Source organism: Mytilus edulis, chromosome 1 (assembly GCF_963676685.1).
Source record: "Mytilus edulis chromosome 1, xbMytEdul2.2, whole genome shotgun sequence".
In the NCBI taxonomy this organism is placed as follows: domain Eukaryota; kingdom Metazoa; phylum Mollusca; class Bivalvia; order Mytilida; family Mytilidae; genus Mytilus; species Mytilus edulis.
In genome coordinates, this window is record NC_092344.1 from 96,147,641 (window position 1) to 96,171,773 (window position 24,133).

Here is a 24,133-nt window from a genome sequence, read left to right on the forward strand (position 1 = left end):
CACAAAACACCTTGGTCATTTAAGGTCAAAATAACAAGAATAAAATGTTCAGTATAGTAAACAATATGATGAAGTAACCTACTTTTGTTATTGTTTATAAGTAAATATGCCTACAAACAGCGGTATAAGCTATGATTTAAGTATATCATTTTCCATTCCAACTATATTTTACATCTACTAGAGAAAAAAAAACATGCAAATGCATGAAATAATCCAATAATTTAAACATGAAACTTATATTGAATATGACTGACAAATTTCTTTAAAATCAATTTCAAATAATGCTAATTTCCCAATGGAATCCTGTTTCCAATGAAATATTAATGTTGAGCACAAGTTCTCCCATACAGGGACTTATCTAGTCAGTTCGACAGAGAAACTCATCATATGTTTTTGAGGTTTGTCTTGTTTAATATGGAATTTATGGTAATCAAGAATATATTCTAAATTAGGTGTGACCAGAAACATATTAATTGGTTTTATATTAAATAAATTATTTGTTTATGTTTCATGTTTACCCCTGCAAACTGTATACAACTGTTTTATCTGGTACTGTTATTGTTGAAGGCACTTATTAACTACAATACAAGACTGTTTTGTTAGAAAAGTTATTAAAAAATAAATTAATGAAGAAATAATTAACTTAATGTTTAAAACAAACTCTTTTAACACCAACTTGGAAGATTTATTTGATTACACTGAAGCAAGATTTATTTGTTTACAATGACGCAAGATTTATTTGAGGTACAGTAATAGTCATCACTTTAAAAAAAAAAAAAGACCAGAGGACTTAAAACAATGACTGTAACTATACTAAACTTATTTTAGTTTGTAAGATATAATTATAAATATAAGTACTGATGATAGATAGTCTAATGACATGAGATCAGTTAAAGCACATGATATTTGGCTGATTTATAACATCTTTTGATTTTTTAATTTAGGGAGCCAAAACAGAGTGGTCATCATACTTTCTCCTTTTTTGAATATGTCTAACAGAAAAGACTATACATGTAATTAAATTCAAATACCACTTTTTAATTGTGATTTAACCTATTAAACACATGCTTGTCTCTCACAAGTACCCTCATTACTTACTACGCATCTTTAATTCCTAACCATGACATTACCTCTTTAACTGAAATGGTTATATTACATGTATTAGATTTTTTGTTAATTGAGATGACAACATGGAGGCTCCCACAGGGTACCCCTCTCAGGTCGCAAGGTCTCTTTTAAATTCGTCGAGAGGTCGTTTTTAATGGTAATGTACAGGTCGCAGGTCGATTTTACCAACACAGAGGACGGAAGTCGGTCGAAGGTCGTTTTTTCCAAATTTTACAGGTCGCAGGTCGTTTTTAGAAGGCCCTCAGGTCGGAAGTCGCCTCTAAAAAGCCCAGAGGTCGCAGGTCGTTTTTGACCCTGCAGGAGCCTCAACATGGAGTGTCAACACGTTCTTATCCTATCTTTACATTGTGTATTGTCTTCTTTAATGACCAAAGTGATAATCCTACTACTTGATATGAACTTTTTTATACTGGAAACTGGGTAAATTAAATGGGTATTTGTGTCTGTAAGTCCTATAAAAAGTTTGTCAGCATTGTAAGACCATTATTTCATTTTATTTGTTCAGTGTATATATTAGATGAAAACTTTGTTAAATTAACATTAAAAATATTTTCTCTTTCTACTTTTTACAATATGATACGAGAATGACTGGACTTGGTAGATACAATTGAGATTCATCTTTTGATCCGCTAGTTTAGAAAAAGGAAATTTTAGCCTTACATCATGAGTCCATGTCTCAGGGATAGATCTTAATGATGGATAGATCTTAATGCTGGATAGATCTTAAGGACTAAATATGAATTTCCTTCATACAAGACTTAGACCTCAAGTGTATCAGCCCAAAATCCTTTCTTATCCAATTTTAGATCAGTAAAGTAACATATAAATTCTAACATGAACTAATGAAGTTCAATATTTAACAAGTTAATCACCAGTAAATGATTGGAATGAAAACAGCTGGTATTTCTATCCTATGATAAATATTGATACTTATAACATCTGTAGTACCAAGATTAGTTAACCTGAAATTGTATTCTTTATGTTATAATCTTTCTCTGATGATTGCTTTAGGGCTTTTATTCTTGAATTCAAATGATAATAAAAAGATACTTCAAATATAAAGCAATCTCTGGTAGAAAAAACCAGGTGCTCCGCAGGGCGCAGCATTATACGACCGCAGAGGTCGAACCCTGAACAGTTGGGGCAAGTATGGACAAAACATTCAAGCGTGATACAGCTCTGAATTTGGATTGTGATCAAATTTTTGACATTACATGGGTTTTTTTTACACAAAACAAATGTCAAGATTTTACAAATCAATTAAAGATTTTTTCTTCAAACTTTTTAAATCTAAAATTAAATAGTTGACACAGCATAGGTTTCTGACACAGAATGAATGTGGTCTAATGAACTTAAAAGTTTTTTTTGCCTTTGAGCAATTCACTATGCTATTGAATATTAATATATTAATATTAAACCCCCCCCCCTTTTTTTTCACATCCCCGTTTCCCTTTTTCCAAAACTGATATCAATTCAAATTTCAAATGGAGTTTGCAACAATAACTTCTCTTTTAAATACATCATAAAATATTAAAATGTAAAATAAAGTGCTTGTTATCACTGAATGGTAAAGATTGGTTGGTAGTAAAAGTGAATATACATTGTTTATTGTATAAAACAATAAAAAAAACTTCATCAGCAACATTTTATATTGGCAAATTTCCAATGAAGTTATTTACATAAAGTTATTGGCAAATAAAAATAGAAAATGACATCATAGTCATGTCTGGCAAATGTCCAACATACATTATCTAAAAACATTTTAGATAAGATAAGGAAAAAAAGCTTCATCAGCAACATTTTATATTGGCAAATTTCCAATGAAGTTATTTACATAAAGTTATTGGCAAATAAAAATAGAAAATGACATCATAGTCATGTCTGGCAAATTTCCAACATATATTATCAACTACTATTCTATACAAAGAAAGATAACTCCAATTGAAAATTAATTGCTATTGCACAATATTGTGCAATTAGATATTTCTTGCTATTGTGCAATACTGTGCAATTGAAAATTTCTTGCTATTGTGCAATACTGTGCAATTGAAAATTTCTTGCTATTGCACAATACTTGATATGGAATCCTGATTTGGACCAACTTGAAAACTGGGCCCATAATCAAAAATCAAAGTACATATTTAGATAAAGCATATCAAATAAGCCCAAGAATTTAATTTTTGTTAAAATCAAACTTAGTTTAATTTTGGACACTTTGGACCTTAATGTAGACCAATTTGAAAACTGGACCAACAATTAAGAATCTACATACACAGTTAGATTTGGCATATCAAAGAACCCATTTATTCAATTTTTGATGAAATCAAACAAAGTTTAATTTTGGACCCCCATTTGGACCAACTTGAAAACTAGGCCAATAATTAAAAATCTAAGTACATTTTTAAACTCAGTATATGAAAGAACCCCAAGGATTCAATTTTTGTTAAAATCAAACTAAGTTTAATTTTGGACCCTTTGGACCTTAATGTAGACCAATTTGAAAACGGGACCAAAAATTAAGAATCTACATACATAGTTAGACTCGGCATATCAAAGAACCCTAATTATTCAATTTTTGATGAAATCACACAAAGTTCAATTTTGGACCCTTTGGGCCCCTAATTCATAAACTGTTGTGACCTCAACTCCAAAAATCAATCCCAACCTTCCTTTTGTGGTCATAAACCTTGTGTTAAAATTTCATTGATTTCTATTTACTTATACTAAAGTTATTGTGCGAAAACCAAGAATAATGCTTATTTGGGCCCTTTTTTGGCCCTTAATTCCTAAACTGTTGGAACCAAAACTCCCAAAATCAATCCCAACCTTCCTTTCGTGGTCATAAACCTTGTGTCAAAATTTCATAGATTTCTATTAACTTAAACTAAAGTTATAGTGCGAAAACCAAGAAAATGCTTATTTGGGCCCTTTTTGGCCCCTAATTCCTAAAATGTTGGGACCAAAACTCCCAAAATCAATACCAACCTTCCTTTTGTGGTCATAAACCTTGTGTTAAAATTTCATAGATTTCCATTCACTTTTACTAAAGTTAGAGTGCGAAAACTAAAAGTATTCGGACGCCGGACGACGACGACGACGACGACGACGACGACGACGACGACGCCAACGTGATAGCAATATACGACGAAAAATTTTTCAAATTTTGCGGTCGTATAAAAACAGTGAATACCAACGATATTATAAACCTTGTGTTTTGATAGGAAATATTTAATGATTTTTAGTATAAACTTCAACATATCATAGGTGGTTCTCTTTAAAAACTGAAAAAATCAGTAAACTATATGCATAATTGGGTGAAACCAAATAATTTTCATAAAATTTAAGATGTTCCAATGCTAATCCCAAATATCACGACACTAGCTATAATAATTAAAGTTTCTTAAAATACAGAGTGTATCGTTTATAAAAAAAAATGAATTTAATAATTTTTCTGTACAATAACCATTTTACCTACCCAGCCATGACAAACATTTGTGCTTCCTATATCGAGATCGCCCTCGATTTTTATCACCTAAACTGGTCAGGTTTTCCACAGACCCAGAGGACCAAGTACTGTGACAATGTAGTCTCTTCAACAATAATATATCATCATCCATGTTGTCTTATTATTTCGTAAATACTACCACTTACAAATACTATTTTATACTAAGAACATGTTGTGATACTATTCCCTCTGTCATATAAATAATCTTCTTAAAAGTGCACTGTACAGATTAACACCCATTGTTTACGTTTACCACAATATGTAATGTACACTCTTGAATGTCTTATAATCCATCCTTCACATAATCATACATAAAAATATAATCCTATTAGTGCATCAGGAATCAGAACAGAGTCAGAAAATCACAGAATGGTTTCTATGGAATCAGTCAGAATCAGCATGATGAAGGAGCATCATTACAAAGAAATCTTCCAATTACAATTTATTTAAAGATTATCCATAAAATACACAAAAAACTCCAATAATATAAATCAATCTCTTTCCTGTTGATCATTTCAATTGGTGATGAGGAGACTTCTCAAACACTATCATTGTTAAAAAATCTTCTTTTCACTTAACAACAAATGTTCACATTGAAAAATTTCCCTGTGAATTTAACACAACAAACTGATCATTTCCGTCACTTGCACAATTCTCGTTCTATTCATACTGCTGACTTTAGCATACTGACAAAAAATCCAATAACACAACTGCTAAAAGGGACAGTAATGGAATACCTAATGAATCATAATAAAAAGTGTAATTGATCTTGTAATTATCTCTCATGAAGCAATTCTCCTACTTTGTCCTTTTCCGCAGCATTGTATATACATGTTATACATGTATGTATCTCTTTTACAAGTCAAGATTATTCAATAACAGAATGCAAGATTGTAAAAGTGACTTGGGAGTTCATTCCAACACCATGTGGTCATACCTGTATTGCCTTTAACCTACTAAGTTCTCACAGAGATTATGAGATAGTAACTTCGTTAATCATTGATTGAATCTGTTAATTATTAATATATCTACCATTTATCTTTCTCATGTTCAACCTTTATCAGATTCAGATATATATATGATGAAAATCATCCAACTTCAAGAAACAAAACTTAAATTTACAATTTTGGTTGTAAGTATTGACTGGTAAATAGATATAAGGAGATAGGATAAAGACTATTATAAATGTTCTCTTCTATATCTTATCTATCATGTCTATAAAAAATAATTTAAAAATCTTTTTCAGTGGTCAATGAATCTTTTAATATTTTACTTTGAGGACAATGATCTCAAACCACTTTCAAAACTAGATCAAAAGATTGATTAAATCCCATTTGTACTCCTGTTTATTATATGGACATTCAACCTTTCATGTGAAGGAGCTGAAAATTTCAGGGGAAGGAAGTGAGTAGCATCTGTTAATAAAATTGACAAATTGATGCCTGAAAATTCTGATCCTGATGTAGAAACAACTTCTGCTTCCATTAAATTAATATAAGTAACTTCCTCAATAAATAAATCCTGAGATCTCTGATCGATCATAATTACTGCTCGTCATTTCCAAGGTCATACTAAGATGTATGAACTGGTTTTATTTTAGTAAATATATGTTGTCACAAACAATGAAGAATATTTCCCAATTCCAATGAAAAATGCAAGTATTTTTACACCAAAATAATGAAAAATGTGTATTCTTGACTCGAGACAACCAGTAATTCAGTCAATTAAGGAATAACAGTTCTGTAGTTGAAGAGTTGCCATCGTCAATTGTAGATTTGACAGTCGCAAATGCAGTTTTACTGGTGACGCGTAGCGGAGACAGTAAAACGGAGATTTGCGACCATCAAATCAAAATTGACGTTGGCAACTCTTCAACTACAGTACTGTTATTCCGATTCTAATGCATTTCAAAAAGAAATAATACGATAAAAATTGGAAAATATGTCTAAATTTGACAAATAAAAAAAATCCGTGAAACTTCATGAATGATTGTGGCGCCAAGACGTCATGGGTAAACGTGACGTCGTACAAATGAAAACTTACAAACTGGAGGTTATTACGTTACCTGTACACTTCAAATTCGGATAAAATAACATTAAATAGGCCAATTCGAGGTAGGTGTTGTTTTATTTTTGATTATATAGTAGTAATCGAACATTTTTTGATTCAACAATTCAAAATGGCGGGTCCATCCTTAGTTACGCCTGGTCAACTGTGGATTTGACGGCAACTTTTAGCCAATGAAAATAATTGTTACATACAAATTGCATTAGAATCGTAGATCTCAGGAGAATCTTGAGTATGTAATCAACATTAATAAGCAAATACTACATTCAATTCCAAAAGTAATCATTTAAAGCAACTGAATTAAGGAATAACAGTACTGTAGTTGAAGAGTTGCCACAGTCAATTGTAGATTTGACGGTGGCAACTCTTCAATTACAGTACTGTTATTCCGATTCTAATGCATTACAAAAAGAAAAAATGCGATGAAACTTGAAAAAATGTCTAAATTTGTCAAATAAAAAAAAATCCACGAAACTTCATGAATGATTTTGGCACAAAGACGTCACGACTAAACATGACGTCATACAAATGAAAACTTACAAACTGGAGGTTATTATTTTACCTGTACAATTCGGATAAAATTACATTAAAACGACGAATTCGAGGTAGCTGTTGTTTTATTTTCTATTATATAGTAGTAATCGAACATTTGTTGATTTATCAATTCAAAATGGCGGGTCCCTCCTTAGTTACGCCTGGTCAACTGTGGATTTGACGGCAACTTTTAGCCAATGAAAAAAATGGTTACATCCAAATTGCATTAGAATGTAAATTAATCTCTGGACAATCAGTAGTCAAATTATGGAAGAAAGTTATCATATGGGGACAAAGTATCTGTATTAATATGAAGGTAGGATTTGGTGTTTATATACCTCTATGAAATTCTTCACACCCCAAAAAACTATTATCTTACCAGCATATTTAGCAATGCCAAATAATTTCTTTGATAGAAAAAGATAATTGCAAAACACTTCCATTTCAGTGATATGTCTTCTGGCTCAGGGTTGTGTTCTACATAATTTTTCTAGATGTGTGCCACACATTTTTTATGTATTCACAGCTGTTTACAGAGTTAACTCATAGTTGAATAGCACATGAAAAGGGCTTGCATGTACGAAAACAAGTTAACACACAATTTTTATCATCTGCTATAAAGCAAAATCAAACTTCAAGTAAATGGAGAATGTGGGGACACAGGTGATGCCCCTGCTTGCATACAACATTATAAAGGGACATAACTCAAGAACTACCCAAATTTGTAATTATCTGTGTTTTGTGGTAATAAGCATTGTGTGTAAGTTTCAAATTATTTGGTTGAGGCAACCTTAGTAAGAGAACGGAAACCAATTTGGGAACATACAGACTTATGGAAGTATGTATGGACGGACAGACAGACAGACAAGGGTAAAACTTAATGCCCCCTCTGCTACAGGGGAATCAATTCAAACATTTTGGACAGGAAACAATTCTCATATCACATATACTTCTAAGTATTCAAACTACCAAACAGAAATCCTTATCGATTGAGATCAGAGTTAAATACACCTTGCCACAAGCAGGGTAAAACATCACAACTTAGGGTTGTCATACAAGTGAACACTGAAGATTATCTCCTAAGGCCACTTGGTCAAAATGTAAAGTTTTATTTCATAAAAAAAATGTAAAATAATGGATTAAAGATCTTGTTATCTGGAGTCTTGGATTTTTTACTGCATGTAGAAATGGTTTCCTAGTCTTTTTTCTCTTTGCTTATGATGGATTTTTGTGACAATCTGTGACTAAATGAGAGTACTAAAGTTTGTATTTTCAATAACAAATAAATGAATGTATATCTATTTCAGCAAACCTATCCATGTTTTTGTAAGTGTATAGATCTATTATTTATCATGTGATACCTTGAAACCTTAGTATTCCAAGGTTAAGAATAAGCTTTACAGTATAGATTTATTTATTAATGTTGCTATTTCGTTTTAGCGATAATGTGTCTGAGTTCTAATCATGTAAATTAAGATGGTATACAGAAATCAATATCATAGTATAAGTAAATAGCATATCATTACAACAAAATTTACTGTCATTTTAAGAAAAATAGAATCATTAAGGGTATGTTTGTCTTATAGTTTTCCGATTATTATTTTTTCAAGACCATCTGCTTACTGATTCTGGTGCAATTGGGATATCATCATTATTACATTTTTCCATGCAATATCTGAGCTACATAAGGTCATTTCTAAAATATTATACATTGTACCATGTATTCATTATGTTAATATGTCTTTTGCTTGAGTTAAGCCATTTCAATTGATATTATATAGTGTCTTTCTATGTTGTGATGTTACACTATTGTTTTAGATAAGGGTGAAGGTTGGTACCTATTAAAACATTTAAACATGCTGCAATTGTTTGCACCTGTCCTTAGTCAGGAATCTGATGCTCTGTAGTTGTCGTTGTTTGATGTGTTACATAAGTGTTTCTCGGTTTTACACTAGTCATCTTTGAGGGCCTTTATAGCTTGCTGTTCCTTGTGAGCCAATACTTTGTTTTGAAGACTGTACTTTGACCTAGAATGGTTTACTTTTACAAAATGTGACTTGGTTGTCTCATTGGCACTCATACTACATCTTCTTATATCTATGAAACCATGTCAGAAACTTTTAACAAGAAATTTGTTTTCTCAATTCTACCAATTGAAATAAATTTATAAATATTTCAACTCCTAAACATATCTGGATAAAGCATTTACACTTGATTCTGATAGAGTATAAATTATGAGACACAAAAGCTAATCATATACACACAAAATAAAAGAGGGAATGGCAAGGCTCTCATATAATTAAGTAATAGAAGTGATGCTTCTTTACAAATTATTCAGAAACCAATAATTTCTTATCTAAAAACACTTTTTCCCAATTATCAAAATTGACATGACAAATCTATCTTATAGTATCATGACGTAATCACCCACTAACATTGCTGACATCATAACAGTAATAATCAAATTAGCAACCATACCCTTATGTATCAATATTTCATCATCATTAGAATAAACACTATTCATAATCAAAAGAAATATATTGAATGCATACAAGAGAACTCATTGTCTTGTAAACAACTGTCAGTTTATCAGTTATCTATTTATCAAAACAGGTCTAAAGTTATCAATAATCAATACAGATTTCTGTATTAGGCAAATTCTGTAAACTTCACTGTAAACAGGAACCCTTTCATATTATAAAAAAGGCTCAAGTCAATTAAGTTTAACATTAATACTATTAAACCAATTATTAAAAGTGGCATTTGACATGTAGACATTAGAAGATCTTTCTAGTAAAATTTCTGATAATAAAAGGGAGACAAATTCTTCTTGAATACTTCTCTTTCCTCACATTTCTCTCCCTTTCAACTACTCAATCATTAGACACTTGTATTAATTTGACTTAATATATGTGAAAAGGTTGTTCATTTTAAAAACAATACCACAACAAATGATTTGATTTGATTTTTGGTGTTTTAAAGCCACTCTTAAGCACCGCTTTGGGCTATTTCATGGCGACCAGTTTTTATTGGTAAAAGAAGCCGGAGTGCCCAGAGACCGATCTTTGATAAGAAAACTGACAATCCTAGTCAATAAAGATTGGAGTTGAGTGCACCTCAATGTTGACTTGCTAATGATCACAGTAGTAACTACTTCAACCATTCAGCAACAGAGGCCCCCACAACAAATGACAGCAAAATATCATTCATTTCTTTTTTCAATTGACATCATAGAATGGTAAATTATATTTAACAGAGACTGATTTCATGCAATACATAATTGCAAAAGATAACCTTCTTTCTTATTTTAGGCTCCATTTCCCATTACCGGTACATTTATCATTTTTTGTCAGTATTTTTTTCACTGGTTCAATCTTACTCCTTCATATTTTTAACTATGATTTTAAAACTGCTAATATACAGAAACTAAAAACTAAAAGTATCAATGCCTCTAAACTATTGCGAGATTTCATATATCCAATCAAATTCATACTTATGTCTTATGAAATACACCTAAATATACCTGTCCATTTCCAAAATTTTTTGGAAGAATGACAGAGTTTTTGTTTCATTTGACACATCTTCTTCTCTTTTTGCTAACCTATAGCATAATATGACACTCAGATTCAGTAAAATAAGGAATTAACACCAACTTACCTTGAGTTTGTTGTGGAGAAGGACATCTTATTGGAAGAACTGGAGATATATTCACTAGAGATTTTCTCACTCTGAAATATTACACACATAAATATAAAATAATAAATTAAATCATAAAATTTAGTCATGTAACAATGATTTCTAATGGCTGCAAAAAAATCCTTAAAAAAAAACATCTCTGTGTTAAGAATTTTTTTTTCTTTCTAAAAGGTTGACTATAAAAAATAAAGTCCAACTGAGGCCTCTGGTGGCTTATGTAATCTGTTGCCCTGTACACTATTTTTGGTAATGACAAGTTATCCTTTTAATGTATAACTGGTATGAGTTACGTCAAGAATACTACAATTCAGGACTCACTTTGAACCAAACTAAGATATCAATGATGTTAATCACTGGCATAAACTTCATTAAACTTCAACAAAAAATGTAGGCCCAAGAGGGATAATATTGCAATATTTGTTACTAATCAATGTAGAATATTTACCATTTAGTTGGAGCAAAAGATTACTGAGAACAAACCGCAGGGAAAAGGTTGCTACAGATTTTTTTTTAATTTTAATAATATTGCAGAAAATACTGCACAGTACAACAGACCACATCAACATCTGACTTCTCTCATAATAGGAATATACAAACAAAAACAAACATCAATACATGAACCAATTAGTCTGACTTGGTAAGGGCACACAAACACCAACCAACCCCCTTTTTGTATATTTAGTCTCATATTGTTAACAAAAAGAATATCAAGTTGCTTGATATGTAGAAGACTGCTTAAATTGAGCAATGTGAATTCAAAATGTAATATCAAATGGTTTTTTGTACATTTAGGCAAATTATGTATTTTGAATTTAAGTTGTCTTCCTTTGTTCAGGATTGTGCTTTTTTATTAATACAGATCTTTTTATGTGCCATGGAAAGACAGCTTATGTAATTTCCAATAAAACAGTTTTCTAGGCAAGAATGTTATTCAAATACACAGCATTATAAAACTTGAATATCTGAGAACTTTCCAGCATTACAGCTGATTTCATTGAGTGTGTAGGTAAAGGTAATATCTTTGGTTAGCTTGCTTGTTAGCTGAACTGTGAAGTTATTATTAGGTAAGGTATACCACCCTCCTTTTGAAGTAGCCTAGTCCTACAGACAGATCGATTGGTTATCTGTCAGACTAGTCTACTCTTAAAGGAGATTAGTTTACCTAACCTAATGATAACTTCACTGTTCAGCTAGCAAGTAAGCTAACCAAAGATATTATCTTTGCCTACACACTCACTGCAATCGGCTGTAATAAATTGCATGACATTGCCTGGAAAGGATCTCAAGAATTTTCATCAAATCGCACTGGGTTATTTTAACTATATATTAAAGAGAGCAATACAATATGAATCAGAATCAACACTCCAAAAATGTGTTATGAAGTCTCCTCATAAAACTTCATTGAAATTGACAGTATTTGCAAAAGGCCAGAATTGAGGACTTAAAATCATCATCCATATATAAAGCAATATGCTATTAACTGCATTAGTAAGTCTGTCACAACTTACAAAAGTTTTCAAAAGAGTTTTAATATATCATTTACAGAGCTTTAATTTTTTTCACAATCTTAAGGATCTGGTCCTGCCTGGTAACCAGATCCTTAAGATTGTGAAAAAAATTAATGAGTGGTATAAAATGTACAAATTGAAATTAGATGAAGAAATGTATGATGGTAAGGTTTATAGATATATGAAAATTTCACATAAATTCATTTCAATGTAAAATAAAACAACTTTTTTATAAATCATATTGTATTGTTTTGTGTGTATAAATGTCATCTGCCATCAAGGGGCCATAATTAATGGAACAATAAATATTCTTATTCTTATTCTTAATCATAATAATAAAAGGTAAGGTGAAAAATACTGAATTGTTTTTACACACAACATTACATTACAGACAAAATGCTCATACCGATTGTAAAAAGTTTTGATAACTTTCACAATTGTGGATGATTCTGTAACCCTGTAAAAGTAACTATTGTGTTAGTAACAGCCTCATTAGGTATATAAAAAAAACAAAGGACATGGACAATTCATTTTTTTCTGTTTTTATAGTTTCGTTAATTAGATAGCAGTGTGTCCCTAACTCTGTCTGACCGACAAAATGTCAGACAAAAATTCATTCGAACATAAATTTGAAGATATTTTGGTTGAATATATAGTAGAAAAGTCCAAATTTGTCTTTCGGTCAGACAAACCCTAAAACAGTTTGGCACAGACTGAGATACTACCAATTTATAACAGTCATGTAAAAAGTTTGTTTTATTAATTAAACATGGTGCAAACATCCTTTAAAAGCTGAAGTTCTTTTGATAAACACATTTTGCATATCTAATTAACTCTAAATTTAAACCTGAATAATAAATTGCAGTATAAAAATAACATAAGTAAAAATTGTTAAAATTATTATAACTATGAAAACAAAAAGAAAATTTGTGTATATTTAAAGTAAACATGCATAATTAATCTTTACTTTTTTACTAGATCTCAGGTTACAGTAAAATAGTAACATATGACTTAATCCTCAAATAATTTTTCAACATCATGAAATGGTACTTCTGTGTATTCAATTATTTTCATGGGTACCAATTATTCATGAATTAATGACAATTTGTAATGTGACTGTCATGGGTATTTGATTTTATGGTTTTGGTAAAGTATGGATACTTTCCTATAGATAATTGGCACTTCTTTGAACATCTTAATTTATCATTTATCTATACCATGAAATCCACGAAAATTTGAACCCCACGAAAATTAATGAATGCACAGTATCTTAAGCTCAATGCTGATATAGATGCTATCATATATCCCCAAGAACGCAAAATGAAAGGACCAATGACATGACTCCTACACCTGAGGGTAACCATGCACAATACTAACATTATAGTAAGACTTACTTCCCTCTCTTGTTTAACATGTTGTACTCTTTCTGTAAAAACAAAAGGAAAACTTGTTTTATAACTAAATACACTAATGTAAATATTGAGTTATACATTTTTTATAAAAAAAGATAAGGCCACACCAATTTAATGTCTTGTTTTACGGATTTTTGGACTCCAAAAATTCGGGCGAGCGAGCTATTTGAAAATTTTAATAAAACAAGAATGTGTCCAAAGTACACGGATGCCCCACTCACACTATCCTTTTCCATGTTCCATGGACCGTGAAATTGGGTAATAATCTAAGTTGGTATTAAAATTAGAAAGATTATACTAATAGGGATCATATGTACTAAGTTTCAATTGATTGGACTTCAATTTTATCAAAAACTACCTTGACCAAAATATGCAACCTGAAACTCCCACTTTTATTTTCTATGTTCAGTTGACCGTGAAATAAGGGTCAAAAGTCTAATTTGGCTTTAAAATTAGAAAGATCATATCATAAGCAACAAGTCTACTAAGTTTCAAGTTGATTGGACTTCAGCTTCACCAAAAACTACCTTGACCAAAAACTTTAACCTGAAACTCCCACTTTTATTTACTATGTTCAGTGGACTGTGAAATTGGGGTCAAAAGTCTAATTTGGCTTTAAAATTAGAAAGATCATATCATAAGCAACAAGTCTACTAAGTTTCAAGTTGATTGGACCTCAGCTTCATCAAAAACTACCTTGACCAAAAACTTTAACCTGATCGGACGAACGGACGCACAGACGGACGGAGCCACAGACCAGAAAACATAATGCCCCTCTACTATCGTAGGTGGGGCATAAAAATATTCAATTTGAAAATTTTTGAGGCAAAGCTTGAAAAGTAAAGGCGAACGATTATAATTTTTTTTTGTAAACATAAAATATTAGGTTTTGACAATATTAAAACTCAATTTATCACTTGTACTTTAACATTTTTTTAATTTATAAAGTATTTTTTCCCTGTTCACCATGTTCACCAAGAAATAATTGTATAATTAAATCTGGTATATGTATGTGTGACTGACAATGAGGCAAATCTCCATCTACATTAAGTCATAATCAACCCCTTAATTCTATAATGTAAATATCCCTTTTATGAGGGGTCAATATAAGTCATAATATATTTCTTTGTGAAAAACATCTTTTAGTACAAAAGGGTTCATATATTCCCAAAGAACTATATATCTATCTTGTATTAAATGGTCAATACATGTCCAAGAATTTTGTAATATTTCTGAACAAACCATGTTAACACATTTACTTTATAAACAGTTTATTTATTATTATTCAAAATAAAAGGACCCCTCTTTTAGAAAAGTTGTTTAAAATATGATGTATTTCTCCTCTTTTTGAGTAAAAAAATCTAAATTTTCAAAGATTTTGTATAGTAGCACTATATAAATGCTTGGTATTTCTATTTTCTTTTCTACAACAGCAAAATTACCCCTTGTCTGAGGGAGGGTTGTTCCCAACCTGATAATAACAAACACAGGTCAAAGTACGGTCTTTTACACAGGGCTTTGATCCAGTCCAAACAGCAAGCTTTAAGGGACCCCACAATTATTAGTATACACAATTCGAACAGGAAAACCAACTATCTAATTCATATATCAAATCGGGAAAATACCAATGAACCACATCTACAAACGATAACTACTGAACGACGAGCCCCTGAATCAATCAGGACAGGTGCATAAACATGCAGCAGCTATGTATAGTTTTGTTTCGCCAGCATACAATATTATTGCAGTTGAAGGCAAATCCTTCAGAAGTTCTTTGTACTTTATTCTAACAACGAACATTTTTTGATAGGGAATAAAAGTAAGGGGGAAAAAAACAATGTTTTGTTCTGTACAGGTATTTTCGCTGTTATATATTTATATCGGAGCACTCCCACATGGGATAAATTGGTTTCATGCTGAAACAAATATTCCCACAGATATTTACACAGTGTTATGGGGTGCTTATAGGTTTAAAATCGTTATAAACAGGTTAGAATGTGATTTTAAAAAACAAATGTTTGATATCTTTTTATATTTCCAAAAAACAAAAAAAATTGTGTGGGAAATGGACATGATTACATTTCCGGATGCGGGAAGAGGGAATATAAAAAAAATTAAAAAATTCTGTTTTGATAAAAATAGGTGCGGGCGGGTCCGTCGAACAAGGAATTGAATTGGTGTGGCCTAATCATCATGAAGACCCATCTTTTCAAAAGAACTACTGCAGAATTCTACAGAAGAGACTAGTTGTTATTCATCAATGAGCACTTTTCTTGACAGTAAATTTAATATTTTCTAAGCTTTATTTCTTTGCTTTCAAATAAATGATTTCATTATCAACAAAAAGAAAAATACTGTAAAAACCATGGAGGCTGTATGAATTTGAAGTTGTCTCTCTTTCAACTAACATTATCTGTAGAATGACTTTGAATTCATTAATATGTTTTGCTATCACTAGTATGAAGTTCTATGGAATGATTTCAAAATCACCATATACACACTATAACTTACTATTCCAGCTGTTAACGAGGGAGCAGACTGACCAAGCACTGTATTCTTCATTCTCATCAGGTTGGTTGGTTCTAGCAGGGCATTCAAGTCTAAAAAAAAACAAAATAATTATCTCAATTGATATATATATAATACAGCAAAGAAAACAATTTTGATTAAATTTCTTTATGGCTATATGTATTTCACCCAGTACTGACCAGTTGGATAAAATTTTGATAAATCTGTCAATTAAATTTGTTTTGTTTTTTCCTGAAATAATAAACTGATTTTCTTAATTGTATACATTTGACCCTATTCTTACCAATTTTAATTAATATAGATATTGATTCTACCTGTCACTGAATTTAGTTCTTCAATTATTTCTCTACACAATCAAGACATTTTAATAAAATATGAGATTACTGTTATTTAACTGTACCTTTGCACATGCAGCATTTGACTTACCGGTGCATTTGAAATGTGGAGAATTTGTGGAAAATCCCTATATCATGATTTCTGTTATTACGTATTGGCATAAGACTAGCTTTAAATTTATAGATAAAATTGACAATGGCTTGTCAAAATCTAGAATTGCTGTCATATTAACCACAAACTATCAAGCAACAAAGAACCTTTTTTATACATTTTTTTTTCATATATGTTCCAAGGTGATCCCTTGCTACAATGGACCTTCCATCCATCATTTTTACTTATTGATTGATATAACAAACATTCTTAAATTCCCTGTTGATAAATTAAGAATTTTCAAAAAACTAAGATTGCATGGTTGGCCATAGATGAATTTTGAAATTGATTGTACATCACTTTTGGTCATATAACTTCTAACTTGCCTATTATTTTATACATCCCTGGCAGCAGCTATATAGGCTTGGGCATTCCTGATGAAAGTTAATCCAGTAAAGTGATTCAGAGGCACGAAATTGATAAAGGCTTATTTCTAATCATGTTTTCCACCAAATATGTTGTGGTTTCTTTGTGAACTATTTTATTTACACAAAGATTTGATTTTGTTTTTATGGGGGGCATTCATCACAACAATTCTTGTCTTCAAAGAATATAGATTTTCAAGAAAGACATGATGATAAAAGCAAGAAAAAAAGGATCCTTTATTTGATATCTTTTTCTTCTTTTTGTATTGATAATGAGTCGACAAGGATATACTGGTTGTTGTGTTAAATATACAAAGTAAAGGTAAACAGGAAGTGGATGACTGACAGTAAAATATTCACACCTTACAATCCATCAGTGCCAAGCTGCTGACTACATATGAAGTCATTTTGTTTAGTATTACTTCATAAATGTGTGACAAAATTACTTTTTTTTTATATAATTGGTCAAATATATTTTTTCTTGAAATGGTACTGTGGAACTGATGCAGGTATGGACCCAGTAAATGCATCTGCTTGCCCATTACATTATAAAGGGGCATAATTCCAAAATTTTAAAAGTGACGCCACCAAATTGGAATTGTATCTGAGATTTGGAGTAATAAGCATTGTATATAAGTTTCATAACATTTGGTTTAGGCAAACTAAATCCACTATTGCTGAGGCATAAAAAATATTCCATTATCTTTTACCAGCTTTTAGATTTGTAATCTAGTTGAAAAAGGCTCATAAAAAATATATCAACCAAACTGATAACTTTTCTAGTAAAACTGATAACAAAGATACACGACTGCATTGTTAGACATTTTTTACTCATTCTTCTATCAAGGAAGTAAGTATAACAGCCTGTTAAATTATTGATAATGTCATTATTTTGAGGTTTCTATAGCCATCAGAAAGAAGCACTTTTCTAATAAGGTCAGTATTGATCTGACCACTAATGTGTCTTAGAAAGTAATGAATCAAATCACTGTGTTATGTGCTTGTTATACTCCATTGCAAAACACTGTTTCTTTAAAAGAGATCTCTTTACAATATAACATGTTTTTCAGTCTGTAATAATAAAGACTTGCACATGTGGAACAGTAAATATCAATCATAGAACAAAACAGAGATAAATATAAGAGGATTTAAAAAAATCCCCAGAAGGAAAATTACTTTTTGAAAACAATAAACATTACTGGCAGGAAAAAATAAGGGCAACAGCAAAGAGAAATCATTAGATACTAATAGATGACAGTGAATAATCAGCCTCTTTCTATCACTCTTTCTAGCTCTTGAAGGTATATTAACTCGTTACTTATAAGCTAAAATGCTAAGAGGACTTCAACCAAATATAGCATGACATGTTCACCTTCAAACAACCTACATTAAAAACTGTCAAGGTCAACTAATCACCTAACTGCTTCTCACCTTTTACCTAATGTGATGCAGGGGATTAATAATTGAAGCTGTTTATACAGAAATATTAATAACTGTTTAATAATTGTAGTCATAAATCAGATTTTACTACTGTTGATACCCACATTGGGATATATAGCCTTAAACTGAGGGCATTGGAGAGTGAAAGCTTAACATGTGACTAGTAATACATGTGTCGACTATTAAAGCCATATGGGTAGCAGCCAGTTGATGTTTCATAATATTACATGTTAAACCAGCATAACATTGATGTCTCATAATATTACATGTTAAACCAGCATAACATTGATGTCTCATAATATTACATGTTAAACCAGCATAACATTGATGTCTCATAATATTACATGTTAAACCAGAATAACATTGATTAAACTGGATCAGATTAATTTATTCAATAGAAATAACCACTGTATAAAAACCTGTTTTTATGTCTTGATAACTTACATGAAAAGTTTTTAAAACACTTGTTATTGATAACTTTTAAAACAACCTAGCCTTGTCAATAATCTGGGAAAATCAGCTTAATTCGCTAAATTTATACCTGATGTAATATATACTGCAGATACTGGTGCTTCCGATCCTACCCTTTCTGAACCATCTGTACTTCTGGTTCCTACAAATACCTTACCAAAACAGAGTATGAAATTGCTTGCCTATTCTTACCATATCCTTTGGCAAGGTATGAGTAAGGAAGACAAAATGGCACATTTATTTTACTTCAAAATAAAAAAAAACTCAACTTTTTTGCAGTTACCACCCCAGCACTAACTACACCCATATTCTACTGGTTCATGTTGATGCCAGATTAACAGCAGTACACATGTTCATATGTACACCAATACTTACTATGTCCTATTGTATTACTACTAGTACAACTACTACTGGATCCTGCAGTTACCAGATTGTTTGGAACACTTATTGGAGAACTTGGCAAGGTCAGACTTTCTCTTCTACGCTGTCGTACATCTTCTGACAATGTCCTTTGTAATCGTCGTATACCCCCAGGATTACAGAAGGGAATATCCTCCTGTGATCGTCTATAGGTAGCACTAGGAGATAGCGGAGGTCCCGGTGAATGAGGTGCCCCTCCATCAGACTGAAAATAAAGATAAGGATTTTATTTTTTCATTTTAACTAGTGAAATATGCCAAAAAGGCTTATTTTTTGCTGTTATTAAGAAATGTCATCTGTAAAATGATGTCGCTCAAAAAAGCTAAAAAAATTGTTCAATATTTTCAACAACAAAAATGATGTTGTTTTTTAAATTACAAAGGTGCACCAATGTGCCAAATATAAACTCATTTGATAAAAGTGACATTGGAATAGTTTTGCATGGTTTTCTGGCAGATTGGCTCTGAACAAATATTTTCTTGCTAATAGACATTAAATAAATGAGGGTTTCAGTTCTTGTTGACACAACTACTACGTTTTATTTCATCATTTTACTACAGGAATGTAATTAAAGTAATAAACGAATGTCTTAGAGGCAAACAAGTTTATTCCACTGTAAAATACTTAAATCAGTACATGTTTCAACATGATGTACTATTTAAGTTTTTTATTTATACATGTGTACATATTTAAAACTGATTACTAATTGCTTTTAATATATATAATTGACAATATTTATGGTATTCATAAACATTGTACAAATATGAAGTCTGATGCAATAATTGACAAACTTAAATATTATGCATGTCAAACAGTAACCGTTTTTTCTGTATCTGCAGTTAGGATTCTGAAGAAAAAATAGTTCAAAATTTCAAATCTAATGAAACATGTTGACCTGATTCAGCATTAGACTGAATAATCTATTCTTATATTCTGCACACTCTGAATCTGCAGATAAGATTCTGTTGAAAAAAATAGTTCAAATCTAATGAAACATGTTGACCTGATTAGGCTGAATAATCTATTCTTATATTCCGCACACTATGATCACTACACTTGAAAAGCAGAGTGAATCAGAAGAGATGATAAGGCTTTGGTCAGAATGATAAAAAAAACATTACAAGAAATAGTTTCATTTAAAACAGTGTGTAAGATATGCTTGCTTATATCAAAGTACCATAATATGGTTCATTGGCTATATTTAGTTGTCATTCTCAGTTTGGTTGTTTGACACTATCAGTATGTTATTTGACCTTCAAGTCAAAATGTATTTCTATATAAAAATTATGTACAGTGCAACTACTAGACTGTAATTGATGTTGATTCAAGTAGTCAACATTAGTCATTACTAATTACATTTAATTGTTAATATTATTTCAAAAAAGAGAAATATCTTCAATTTGTATAAAATATGCACCACAAAAATGTATCACTAAACATGTTTTGTCATTCTTTTCCTGGTTGTTGAAAGATCTTACTGACAAATTAGTCCTGCTTTGTTCTTTCAAAGTCTTACATGTAATGAATTCCAAGAAAATTTATCTGAAACCCCCCTCAGCTTTTATATTTTATTATAATTGTAAGCATATATATGTACTTGTAAGGGTTTGTACAGGAAGACATTTTCTATTTTCCAATGACATTTTCTATTGATTTTGGTTTTTAACAATCACACTATGACTATTTATCAATACTGTCAATACTAACACGCATGAAGGAATATTTCTACATGGAAAATCAAAACCAAATCAATGTCTCAATGGATAAACCCAATTCAATCTTCAAACATCCATTCAACCCAGATCAACAAGTTTCAATATCCAGACAGACTTGTGTTTGTCCTGTTTAAAAAACAATTACCTAGGTGATATATGCATGTATAAAATCTATTGGGGATTTTAGAGTTCCTGCTTACGTCAATGCTTTTAAACAGATTTACTTAACTTAAACAAACATTCCTAGCTTCAATGCAGCCAATAATTAAATTAATTCTGTAGACAAAATGAGGTTAGAATAGAAACAAATACTTTAGTACAGGTAAACCAGATTGAGTTCTTGAAAAATTTCAGAAAAAAGATACGTTTTTTTATTTCCCTTTCAAATATATATCTGGAAAACATATGACTGCATTACTATAGTTCATCCTAAGTTCTAGCTAGATTCTGTCATATTATCCTTAAAAATACTGGTGACATATGTTTTCAATTTGTCCTTTCAAGCATTTGAAGTTCAGATACAATGACTTTCAAGGACAAAATCAGTTTTAACATAGAACTGATCAAAAAGTATAGCTGACTGGGAATACAAATGTAGCATGATCTGGCAAAATGCTATTATATAATATAAATTTGAAGCAGAAAAAAATCCATATCTCAATGAGAACTGAATTCAGACACAAACTAAGATAAACAGAAAGTTGCAACTAAAAATAAAACCAAAATAATATCTGTTTAAATCCCATACAGAGATTGCATTCCAAATATAGAGTTTCCCAAAAAAAACACCTGGTAAAACAATCAAATTTTAATTCACTTTCACATTATAAATGTAAATAGAACTTATATTGAATAATCAATGGAACAAAATGCATTAGCTACAGACAAGAAAACAAGTATCTATTTAATATCTACACATCTTCATGGTTTCATGTCAGACACTTTTAAAAATTCTTGTATGTCTGGTTCTCTGTGTGTGGACATAACTCCAAGCAAGAATTCCATCAATTATCATCCAGGATCTTGGAAGTCTATTGACAGTCATTTTCTTTGCATGTTAATCCTTTTAATATTCTGAAGTTATAGGTTTTCTATTAAAATTTTTGTAATGAATACCTTAGATCAATACACTGACTGAAGCAACCATTATTGGTTTTTATTCCTCAGATACTGTATGTAGCAATCTTTGGCTTATTTAACTACTGTGGTAATTTTGTCTGTGACATTCAAACCTGAGGCTGTCTGCAGTCAACAGCATCTTTAAGAGTTTTAAGATAAACATGTATAAATATTACAGTACTTATTATCATTGCCTTCAGTTGAATTTGATTCTCGGTACATGTAAAACTAGTACAAGATTACCAAAAAGAAACACCATGAAAAATTTGATTTGATTTTCGGTGTTTTAAAGCCACTTTTAAGCACTGCATTTAGGCTATTTCGTGGCGGCCAGTTTTTATTGGTGGAGGAAGCCAGAGCACCTGGAGAAAACCACTGACCTTCGATAGGTAAACTGACATTCCTAGTCAATTAAGATTGCAGTTGAGTGCACCCGCACAAGAAGGGTTCAAACACATAACCTCAGTGTTGACTGGCTAGTGATTACAGATGTAACTACTTAGACTACTCAGCCACTGAGGCCCCATGATGAAAAACGATTGCAAAAATACAAGAAAGTTAAGTCATTGTCAAGTATCTGTGGCTTTTTATGAAAAATAGCTCCAGCAGTAAGTAACAGTGTAGATTATGAAAATATTTTTTGGCAATATATATAAGTGGTAAATTGTTTGAAAAAAAATAGATTCAATATCCAAAGAACTTTCTTGATTTTACCATTTGTTACTATTAAAGCAAAAGAAAGACTTTCATTTTCATGAATCATTAATTCATAATTCATTGCCTCCAACCTAAAAATCCACTAATTTACCAATCATAGGTTATACATGTATGATATGTTATTGTTAGCAAAGGAATTTTAAGGCTCAGTATACTTATGAATAAAAATTTATGTACACCTCCTTACTACATGTACTACAGGAAAAGAAACAAGGTCATGTGTTACAGGAGTGTAACATATAGTAATAAGTCAAACAAAGAACACTGTTCTGTAAGACAAAATGACAAGTACCTTCACTCACCCACCCACAGACAACACGATTGTAACAAAAACAAGACAACAACAAACACAGGATATAAGACATATAATACATTGATTCGGGAATCTTCTACCTAAATCTTGATCAAACTGGTCATCGTATTATGGTACAAAGAATATCATACCAATTCTAGAGTCCATGTCACTTGTTTCTAGAATGACCTTCATCGGCTATGCCAAGTCAATTCAGATATGTTAAATTCATAGAGGTAAAACCACAACAAAAGGACCAAGACAGAAAATCCTTAAGTCAAAACATTCAAGCTTTCCTTGCATGAAGGGTGGCAAAGTTATCTCTCAAAATTTTAACACAACTTCCAAAAGAATCAATTCATCAACACTACATTCAAATTTCCTCACCAAGCTGAGTAATATTTATACATGTATGTAATAGCAGTGCTTCACCTCACATGACCTGTCCTTAATTACCAACATTACAATGCAATAGTAATGATGGCGGACTAGCAATTCAATTTTGATAAAAAACAAGATAAAGACAAAATTTTCTTCTAACTGGCTAGTACTTAAAGAGGATTCGATTTTTTTAAAGATAACAGACAGCGACTGACTATATAACTGATTACTGGCTATTTGTTAAAGGTGAGATAAACAAGCTTTTGTCTCAATCTCGAGGTCACTGAACTTAGTCAAGGACATTCAAACAGTAGTTTTACTTAACTAATCACAGCTTATTGAACTTGA

At 31.1% G+C, this 24,133-nt stretch overlaps 1 protein-coding gene across 8 annotated transcripts in view; it reads right to left on the reverse strand.

Moving 5' to 3' along the window:
• The window catches only part of LOC139515882 (microtubule-associated serine/threonine-protein kinase 3-like), a 65,696-nt gene that overhangs the window by 31,267 nt on the left and 10,296 nt on the right, over positions 1 to 24,133 (reverse strand). For all 8 annotated transcript variants that reach the window (XM_071305643.1, XM_071305624.1, XM_071305648.1 and 5 more), the window contains 4 exons: positions 19,517 to 19,766; positions 16,362 to 16,450; positions 13,833 to 13,864; positions 10,892 to 10,962 (listed from right to left, as the gene is read on the reverse strand). In XM_071305643.1, coding sequence (XP_071161744.1) covers positions 10,892 to 10,962; positions 13,833 to 13,864; positions 16,362 to 16,450; positions 19,517 to 19,766 — 442 coding nt within the window. The remainder of the gene's footprint in view (positions 1 to 10,891; positions 10,963 to 13,832; positions 13,865 to 16,361; positions 16,451 to 19,516; positions 19,767 to 24,133) is intronic.